The 10,738-nt window shown below is 44.7% G+C and overlaps 1 protein-coding gene across 1 annotated transcript in view; it reads right to left on the bottom strand.

Moving 5' to 3' along the window:
- The window catches only part of LOC119364174 (heparan-alpha-glucosaminide N-acetyltransferase-like), a 7,088-nt gene extending 4,796 nt beyond the window's left edge, over positions 1–2,292 (bottom strand). The window contains exons 1-2 of the mRNA XM_037629600.1: positions 2,094–2,292; positions 1,785–1,978 (exon numbers count right to left, since the gene is read on the bottom strand). Coding sequence (XP_037485497.1) covers positions 1,785–1,946 — 162 coding nt within the window. The 5' untranslated portion in view covers positions 1,947–1,978; positions 2,094–2,292. The remainder of the gene's footprint in view (positions 1–1,784; positions 1,979–2,093) is intronic.
- Positions 2,293–10,738: the final 8,446 nt, after the last annotated feature.

Genomic DNA, 10,738 nt, shown 5'->3' with positions numbered 1-10,738 from the left:
GCCACGCCACCGCGTGATGTAAAGCGGGGGTGATCGATGGACAGATCCCTTGCGGTGCGACGGCGAGAGAGCGCGTCACATGCTAAAGGCGCGGCTCGTCTCATGGGGCTTGTCTCGACTCGACGTGGAGGTGCCAACAGCCGACGACGCATACGCCATGCCTCCTCCAGGGTCGGGGAATATTGGCTCTCTACCAGACGTGATCCTCACACCTCCACAGATGCAACAATTTCCACCACCCCCTCTATAAACTAGGCATCTGTACGTACCTAACATTCTTCACCTTTTGTGCCCACGCGCCAAATCCGATCAAACATCCAACCACAACCTAAAATGTGTTTCCCGTTTCAAAAATGGTTCAATTAACTCTAAAAGTCCACTGAGATTGAGATTCTTTTTTAGCCCCAATCCATCTTTAAATTGAGCTATGCTTTTCACTAAAATGGAAGTTGCAAATTTCTGAAGTGGTTTACAAAATCCCAGTTGACCTGAACAACGGCAGACCCTTTCAAAAGGCTAAAAAGGTGGATTGCCACACTGTAGATATGCATCTCTCCAAAAATGAACTGTGCTACATCTTGTTCGGAATTCTTCTACCCTTGATATTCGACTCCTTCGTCGCCTTCACCAATTCTCTCGCCTGGCCCCGTGCGCACTGTGTTGCTCGTTTTCACCAGTTCCACATCTCTACTAATGGAAATTTTATTTCGAGGGACCTACTATTAGAAATTGGTGTCGTGTCAGCTGCATATGTACGTACGCGATATCCTTTTCTAAGTACCAATTATGAGCATACATGCGCTCATCAACTTATCTACTAGCCCTAGCTAACATAACATGGAGCGGTGAGCTAGAGTTGACATTCTTTCCACTTTTTATTTCCGTATCCAACAAATTCAGGTACGGAAGCAATACAGCTACACAGGGTATATACTACTAGAGCATGAATTCTGCCGTGTGCAGTCTCGGGTCCAACAGCTGGTGAAATTCCGTACGCTTGCAAGTAGGGCATTTTCCTATTGCGAGCCGGTGGGCCACTACCGGCTAGCGAGCACCGACGGTTCGAAACCCATTTGGCGGCCCGGTGATCGGATTAACTCTTCATTATCTCACGAGCCAGGCCGGTGGCGTCAGTTGTAAAGAAGCATATCAGGCTGCGTCGCATAACTGTCGTTTAATGATCTTTAAAACGGCTATCAAGACGTGTTGTGTTGTCACCATAGTGCATGGCCACAATGGCTATCTTTAGAGGTAGAGCTTAGAGCAGAGACTGTAGTAGGAAACAGGGGCAGTCGGAGCTTGAAGAAGATCCGCCCAGTAGAGGAGCTATGCAATCATACGGCTGTGGCAGCAATGCCTGACTATAACTCGGACAACTTGTCATGCCTCGCTGGCCAGCAGTAATGTTCCCTGAAGCAAAAATCCTGTACTAGTAGTGATCATGTGGTTGGTTGAATCAACTCTGCTATCTTTTGGTTACTCTACTAGTCTAGTTTAAGTGCAGACAAAAAGGGAAAAGTGAAGAGAAGAAGGCCGGCAATGAGTAGCATGCTGCATCATGATTCATGGAGCATCTATGTTTGGCTGGCAGTGGCACTAAGAATGATGTCTTTGGTTGCAGGGCTGCTGCGAAATCGATCGCGTCGGAGACGAACAAAAAAAAAAGGCCCACGCGGGAAGCAATTCGATTTGGTATCAGATATCAGGAATATCGCAAAGAACGGCGAGAAAGATGTGATGCCGTAAGACGAATTAAAAGCGGGGATTTTGTTGGCGGCACGTACCAGCACGGTGATTCCCCGGAAGACATCGAGCGAGACGAGCCGCTGCTGCCGGGGCGCCGCCGGAGACGCCTTGGCCGTCGGCGGGGGGCCGCAGCGGCCGGCCTCCAGATCCAGCGCGGGGCCCGCGGCGTCCTCGCTCCGGACGAGCTCGTAGACGCCCATCCCGGCCGCCGTCCGCCGGCCGTCGCACGCCCCTGCATTGGCCATGGATGGATCAACTCCACTTTCCCCCACGGCGGAACAGGAACAGCGGAACAGGCGAAAGCAACAAGCGCGTGGGGGTGTGCGGCACGGAAGGCGCCCGCTCACCTGACGGCACAACCAACTCGCCTTCGTTCCTCCTCCTCCTCGCGCGTGCTATCTCTCTAGCCTCGTTGGCCTGGCTTCCTTGGAGTATCTCTCTGGCTTCGTTGGTCGGTTATGTGTGTGCTCTCCCTCCCTCGGCGAGGCCTCTGGTAGGAGTCGGATCGTTTTGTTGTTACCTGGGCGCGGCGCGAGATCGGTGGTGGACGGGCGGAGCGCATCTATATATACACGGACCGGTATTACTCTCCGTTACGTGATAGGAGATCGTTTTGGCGTGGCCGTACAGATCCTCGCCGATGGCCGTTTCGGTCACGTGCCGGCCCGGCCTCTCGGGCCGATCGATCGGTCGATCGATGTCCTGCCGGGCCGAAGATTGATTGGCGCGTGTGCGTGTCTGGTCGCAGCCACATACGGCTTTTCGTTTTGGGTGGAAGTGGTGTGGCCGTTAAAGGACTCCCTCTCTCAAAGCAGGGTCCGGGGCGGATAGGAGATGCTTTCGTATCGGAATGGAGTACAGCGCTGCCAGGGCTATGGTGTTTGTGGATGAGAAGAGACAGCTTTGCTTTGGATTCTTATTATTGTGGAAGGCCTTTGCTTTGGTGGATCAAAATCAAGCTTTTTTTTTTGCTGCAAACTGAGTGCTTTTTCTTGTTTCTTTTTTGAGGACGGAGTTCGTTAGTGGTAAAATAACGTCCCGCGTCGGGAGAAGCGTTGGATCGGGAAGTTCGGAACGGAATAATAGGTGGAGAGGTTAGCCGATGCTTTTGGCCTTTTGCCCGCTCGTTGTTGGCATTTGCTTTGAGGCTCGCCCAATCGGGAGAGAGCTCCTAGTCCTAGTTGACGCTATGTGCGTCAGGAGTGCCTTTGCTGAATGCTACACAAATGGACCGGCCCACTTTTCCAACGAAGCTGCTTTATATTGTTTTTGCGGGAAGCTATTTTTTATATTAAAAAGATGAACTTTTTTCAAAACATGTGAACATTTTCTGAAATGCCGAACAAATTTTGGATTATGAATATTTGCGAACAAAGTTTGGAAAACACGAACAATTTATGAGAACATGAACAAAATGTTTCTAAAATGTGAATATTTTTTGAAACTGTGAACAAAATTCTAATTCTGAAAAAATTGAATTATGAATTTTTCATTGAAAAGTGAACAAAATTTGAAAAAATGACAATGTTTTTAAACATGAACATATTTTCCCTAAAATGTGACTATTTTTTAAAATAGCGATTTTTTTGGTGAAAATGTTAACAATTTATGAAATCATGAACAAAACAAGGGATTTGGAACATTTTTTGATTTTTTTTGTAATTCTGAACATTTTTTGGAAATTTAGAATTTGTGAAATAAAATAGAAAAAAAAACGAAAACAGAACAAACAGCCAGCCAAGGAAGGACACTTGGGCCCCTTCATACCTGCCTTTAGAGAAGGCTCGACTCTTCGTCGCCCGCGGGCGGCAAATAGGATGTGCCCTATCGGGAGGGGCTTTGTCCCGCTCCCTTGCCTCAAGCGACAAGTGATACGTCTCAAATGTATCTTTAATTTTTAATTGTTTGATGCTATTATTTTATCATTTGTACATATTTTTACTTCATTTTATACTATTATATATTATTTTTCTAAATTAACTTATTAATTTAGTGTCTAGTGTCAGTTCCTATTGTTTGCATGTTTGCATGTTTTTGGTTTCGTAGAAAAACCATATCTAGAAAGGTCCAAACACAATGAATTTTTAAGATGATTTTTATATGGAAAATAAGAAACTCTATAAGCTTCGATAGAAGACCAGAAGAGGCTCACTGGGCCGATGTTACCTCGCGGCCGTTGAGGCTGCTCATAGTTCGAATAACATACTAATGAAATAATTGACCGTTAAAATTACCTAACTAGCCAATGATTTTTTGACACTTCATGAGAGAACCAGCAATATGGAAGCTCATGCCTCAGATAAAAATAGTGTAGCAATATGAACCCTCAATGATCTTTAAAATTGAAGATCATCAATGCAACACACAGAGATCAAAGCATGTGACAAAAACGGATGAAGTAGATAATTTTACCTTCAATTTTGTGCAGTTGTATTACCCCTGATCAAGAACACTCCATGAAATCCATCCAGGCGCCTTCACGCAAGAGTGGCAGAGGTACTCCAGCTCGTACTCCATCTGTCCCTCTAGGCACAACACCGGTGATAGCGACGACGATGTCATGGTTTGCAAAGACGAAGGACGACTGGTGGACGAGCTAGAGGACGAGTGCACCATTGATTTCAGCCATGGATTACGGAGAATCGAGGTGGGAGCTAGGGTTCGTTGTCTTGAGGTGTGCGAGATGGGAATTAGAGCTAGGGTTCATCACGCAAATAAGGATTTGGACCGCATCGTTCTCCCAGTCAAGTCAACTTAACATGTCTGATAGGATCGAGAGTATATCTTTCGAATATTTTGAACTGATCCCAAACACGGCAGCAGAATTAAATATTGATAGATCAGGGCGCAATCAAGCTCGCTACTGAGGACCGAAACCTTCAAGGTAAGATGTAATAATGATTCGAGCATGGGCTACAACAAGCTTAATGATGACAATGGTAATACAACATGTCAGTAGCACTACGAACATAACGAAGAACGGGAGCATAGCTATGAAGAATAATTACGAAGAACAATAACTCGGCCTACAAATGACAAAGAACTCTGCGAGAGATCATATGATGAAAGATAAGTAGAAGAGAGTAACAGATCAAATGTCTATCATCATCAAACACACATAATGACTGTCGAAAGTATTGCGGTGAGGAAGAATAGAACCAGTGGTGTTCGATGGCGACAGAGAGATTTGGCAGACAAGTTCACCCTTCTGCCAAAGGGCTACGTTTGGTTGGAGGGGTTGTGACTTAACACGGAAGAAAAACCCTCTTCACCCTATTCTCCTTCAACACAGAGTTGATCAGACTCAGGTTGATTTCACCTGTCGTAGATCCTTGTCGGCGATCTCCAAACCTTCGATCGACCTTCGCGTACCACAATCACTCTTGGTTGCTAAGGATCTGGCTCGGTGAAGACAATACTCTTTGACACTCAAGCCAAAACCTATCCATCTAGAGTGCGCAACTCTCAAGAGTAATAGATACAAGAACTCTCACTCATAATTACTGGGATGCTAAACAACTGTCTAAGTTTGGGCTCTTGATTTTTCTCTCGGTGGATCTTAAACTCAAATCGCCCGAAGAGGGGTTGCTTGATGTCTACTACACAACTTGTTCTTGTAGACTCGTGTTGGGCCTCCAAGCGTAGAGTTTTGTAGGACAGTAGCAAACTTTCCTCAAGTGGATGACATAAGGTTTATCAATCCGTGGGAGGCGTAGGATGAAGATGGTCTCTCTCAAACAACCCTGCAACAAAATAACAAAGATTCTCTTGTGTCCCCAACACACCAAATACAATGGTAATTTGTATAGGTGCACTAGTTCGGTGAAGAGATGGTGATAAAAGCGTAGTAATGATAGTAGATATTGATTTTTGTAATAGGAACAATAAAAAACAACAAGGTGACAATTAATAAAACGGAGCACAAATGGTATTGCAATGCTTGAAAATGAGGCCTAGGGTCCATGCTTTCACTAGTGCAATCTCCCAACAAATGCTAATCTAATTGGATGATATAACCATCCCTCAACGTGCGATGAAGAATCACTTCAAAGTTCTTATCTAGCGGAGAACATAAGAAGAAATTGTTTGTAGGGTATGAAACCACCTTAAAGTTATTCTTTTCGTTCGATCTATTCAAGAGTTCATACTAAAATAACACAAAGTTATTTTTTCTGTTCGATCTATCCAAGAGTTCGTACTAAAATAACACCATATGATACGCATCAACCAACTCTAATGTCACCTAGATACTCCAATGTCACCACAAGTATCCATAAGCTAATTATACAATACGCATCAAACAATTTCGGATTCATAATACTCGATCCAACACAAACAACCTCAAAGAGTGCCCCAAGATTTCCACCGGAGAAACAAGGACGAAAACGTGCATCAACCCCTATGCATAGATTACCCCAATGTCACCTCGGGAATTCACGAGTTGAGTGCCAAAACATATATCAAGTGAATCAATATAATACCCCATTGTCACCACGGGTATTCATATGCAAGACATATATCAAGTGCTCTCAAACCAATAAAAGTATTCAATCTGATAAAATGAAATCTCAAAGGGAAAACTCAATTCATCACAAGATAGAGAGGGGAAAACACCATATGATCCAAATATATTAACAAAGCCCATGATACATCAAGATCGTGACATCTCAAGAACACGAGAGAGAGAGAGAGAGAGGGAGAGAGAGAGAGTGAGAGAGAAAGAGAGAGATCAAACACATAGCTACTGGTACAAACCCTCAGCCCCAAGGGTGGACTACTCCCTCCTCGTCATGGTGGCCATAGGGATGATGAAGATGGCCTCCGGTAATGATTTCCCCCTCCACCAAGGTGCCAGAATAGGTCTAGATTGGTTTTTCATGGATACAGAGGCTTGCGATGGTGGAACTTCCGATCTAGGGTTACCCCCGTGGTTTTTGGAATATTTTGCAATTTATAGGGCGGAGAGGCGGTGCAGGAGGCCACCGAGGTGGGCACAACCCACTTGGGCGCGCCTGGGCCCCCAGGCGCACCCTGGTGGGTTGTGCTCCCCTCGGAGCTCCCCTTTGGTACTTCTTTGGCCCATCGGGTGTCTTTTGGTCCAGAAAAAATCTCCAAAAAGTTTCGCTGCGTTTGGACTCCGTTTGATATTGATTTTCTGCAATGTAAAAAACAAGCAAAAAACAACAACTGGCACTGGGCACTATGTCAATAGGTTAGTCCCAAAAATGATATAAAGTTGCTATAAAATGATTGTAAAACATCCAAGAATGATAATATAATAGCATGGAACAAGCAAAAATTATAGATACATTGGAGACGTATCAGCATCCCCAAGCTTAATTCCTGCTCGTCCTCGAGTAGGTAAATGATAAAAAATAGAATTTTTGATGTGGAATGTTGCCTAACATTTTCATCACATATTATTTTCTTTTGTAGCATGGACATTTGGGCTTTTATATGGTTCAAAGCAATAGTCTAGTTTTGACATGCAGATTTCAATACTCAAGCATATCAACAAGGAACCATGTCTTTCAAAATATCGACACTAAAAAAAGTTATCCCTAGCCCATCATGCTCAGTCATTGATCCATTCATGAAACACACTCGCATAATAGCTAAATCCAATGCTCAATTACGATCATAGTGCCCCTTAGTTGGTGCTTAATAAGAGAAGATGGAGACTCAAATAAAAATAAAAATTGCATAAAGTAAATAGATAGGCCCTTCGCAGAGGGAAGTAGGGATTTGTAGAGGTGCCAGAGCTCAAAGCTTAAACTGAGAGATAAAAATTTTGGGAGGCATACTTTTCCCGTCAACGAAAATGACCAAGTAATTCTCAACAGTTTCCATGCTAGATATATCATAGGCGGTTCCCAAACAGAAAATAAAGTTTATTCCCTTTTCCATCATTCTTTCACAATCCATGGCTAGCCGTACCCACGGGTACCCTCCATACCAACACTTTCCAAGGAATTTATTATTTGACAACATAAAGTAAATTCATTTTTTATTTCGAGGTTGGGCATCCCTAATACCTTTGTCGTACTCTCGTGCAATGACAAGTGAATAAACACTCATCTTGAGAATAACACATATAACATGGAAAATATTGGCCACCCCCTACTGCTTCATGAGCAGTACGATCACACAAAAAGGAAAAATATTTTGAAAATTAAGAGATGGCACATACAAATTTTCTTAGAACGGCACAGAAATACCGCATATAGGTAGATATGGTGGACTCATGTGGCAAAACTGGGTTTAAGGATTTTGGATGCACAAGTAGTATTTCTACTTAGTACAAGTGAAGGCTAGCAAAAAGATTGAGAAGCAACCAACCAAGAAACAAAAAATCACATAAGCGAGCATTAAGCATAACTAACATCGAATAATGCACCACAAGTAGAATGTAATTACATTGCAGAACTATTGACTTTCGTGCTTGCATAGTGACGGTGACATGTACCTAGGGTAGGGTCCTAGGCCTGACCTATACGCCCTTCCCAAGGACATCACACAAGAGGCTAGGGCCTACAAAGTAAAATAGAAGATACCGACTGAAATCCTCTTGAAGTGCAATACACTCGACAGACGATTCCACTCCGATACCCCAATTCCATTCGACTATCGTTATCTCACTCGGAAGGCAAGAATCAACTCAAAAGACAGAAGGCCTAAGGTCACCTGTAGATAGCAACGGTCGGTCGTTCACTCCATCACCATAAAGATCATTAAATGTGGGTGTTACCAGTAACATTCATGACTTTACTCTCTCATTGTACCCTTGCGTAACCGAGGGCTGCCAGGCGAGGCGCTGTGCTTGGCACGGGCGAGGCGCTGCACTTGGCTGTCGAGCGAGCTGAGCGACGGGGAGGACTCCTAGAAGCTCTAGGAGCGCGCTGGTGCCACTGGACCGAGTGGAGGTGCTCAGGGGCGAGGACCTCATCGGCCATGGAGGACGGCAGCCTCGGGTGATTTTGGGGTAGCGGCTAGAAGACAGACAAGACGATGGGGAGAGGGGCGAAAGCAAGGAGAGCTCACGAGGATGCCGAGAAGAAGCTCGGGAGGCCCAGGAGGCTCAGACGGCGGTGAATCGATGGTGGCGGCCGTTGGTACAGAGGACGAAGGTAGCATCGATGGCATCATCTTGAGGGCTCGTCGGCTTGAGTCCGTTAGTGGAGGCAACCAGCGCGAGGAGACGGATCCGTTGTACTCTCTTCCCGGGCGAAACGACGGCGGTGGTTGCGGTGGTAGCGAGCGGCGGCGGCGAGCGTGTTCGGTCGGCTGCGCGTGAGAGAAGTAGAGGAGGGGAGAGAGAGCAACAAGTGAGGGAGATGAGAAAGAGGGATCCAAGGGGTGTCGTGGCGTCTCCAGGGCGCCGGGGAGGCCAGCAGGGAAGTAGGAGGTGACCACGGGTGGCGGTGCGCGCTGCACGTAGCTGCTTCTCCTCCTGGTAGGAGGAAGAAGACGTCGCTGCCCTTGGTGGGTTGGGCCTCTCTGGTGGGCTGCACAATGTTGGGCCAGAAAGTGCTAGGTACTCCCTCCTTCTCTGTTTTCTATTTTATTTATGGTTTTCTATTTATTTCAATATGTTTGGTTTGATTCAAAGGCCAAACCACTTTCATAAATTCTGAAAATATTCATGGGCTCTCTCTGAATTATTCCATAGGCCCCAAAAAATATATCCAGAAGTATTGGAGCTATAACTTATTTTATAGCATTTATTAGCTCCAATTCAAATAGGTAGTGACTTAATTCAGAAATCCAAAAATGTCCTAGAAATATATTCATCATTTTTGGCACAGGTTTCCACCTTAACCAGAAATGATGAACATTTTTAAAGGGCATTTTGATTTCATTGAAAAAGATTTTATTTTGATCCTATTTGGATTCATTTGGTGCTAGGGTTTGGATCAATCCCCATTTCAAATTTAGATGCAACTTAAACATGATGCAACACATGAAGCTAGTCTAGTGCATTACCAGAAGCTAGGGATGTGACACATTGGCCTGCAGCGCAGAACTGGCGTCGTATGCGGCCTTGCCAAACTCGTACCATCATCAGGCCGGCTTGGATCATTGCTTCCTTACCAGCTCCTGTTTGGTCCTCCGGGACATGATGCAGAGTGAACTCAGTCGGTGCTGGAGTCTGTGACACAGCTGGAGGGATCATCGTACGAAGTTGCCTAGTTGGATCGGAAGTTTGAGCAGTCGACATTGGAGGCTGGGCAGTCCACAAAGGGATAGTAAAAGTAACAACAATTCCTGACGAATGATGTCTACTACGCAACCTTCTTCTTGTAGACGTTGTTGGGCCTCCAAGTGCAAAGGTTTGTAGGACAGTAGCAAATTTCCCTCAAGTGGATGACCTAAAGTTTATCAATCCATGGGAGGCGTAGGACGAAGATGGTCTCTCTCAAACAACCCTGCAACCAAATAACAAAGAGTCTCTTGTGTCCCCAACACACCCAATACAATGGTAAATTGTATAGGTGCACTAGTTCGATGAAGAGATGGTGATAAAAGTGCAATATGGATGGTAGATATAGGTTTTTGTAATATGAAATTATAAAAACAGCAAGGTAACTAATGATAAAAGTGAGCACAAACGGTATTGCAATGCTAGGAAACAAGGCCTAAGGTTCATACTTTCACTAGTGCAAGTTCTCTCAACAATAATAACATAACTGGATCATATAACTATCCCTCAACATGCAACAAAGAGTAACTCCAAAGTCACTAATAGCGGAGACCAAACGAAGAGATTATTGTAGGGTACGAAACCACCTCAAAGTTATCCTTTCCGATTGATCTATTCAAGAGTCCATAGTAAAATAACACGAAGCTATTCTTTCCATTCGATCTATCATAGAGTTCGTACTAGAATAACACCTTAAGACACAAATTTCCCTCAAGTGGATGACCTAAGGTTTATCAATCCATGGGAGGCATAGGATGAAAATGGTCTCTCTCAAATAACCCTGCAACCAAA

The sequence above is a fragment of the Triticum dicoccoides genome, chromosome 2B (assembly GCF_002162155.2).
Source record: "Triticum dicoccoides isolate Atlit2015 ecotype Zavitan chromosome 2B, WEW_v2.0, whole genome shotgun sequence".
NCBI lineage: Eukaryota > Viridiplantae > Streptophyta > Magnoliopsida > Poales > Poaceae > Triticum > Triticum dicoccoides.
The sequence above is the reverse complement of the archived record's forward strand: the minus strand, read 5'-3'. Positions and strand labels throughout refer to the sequence as shown.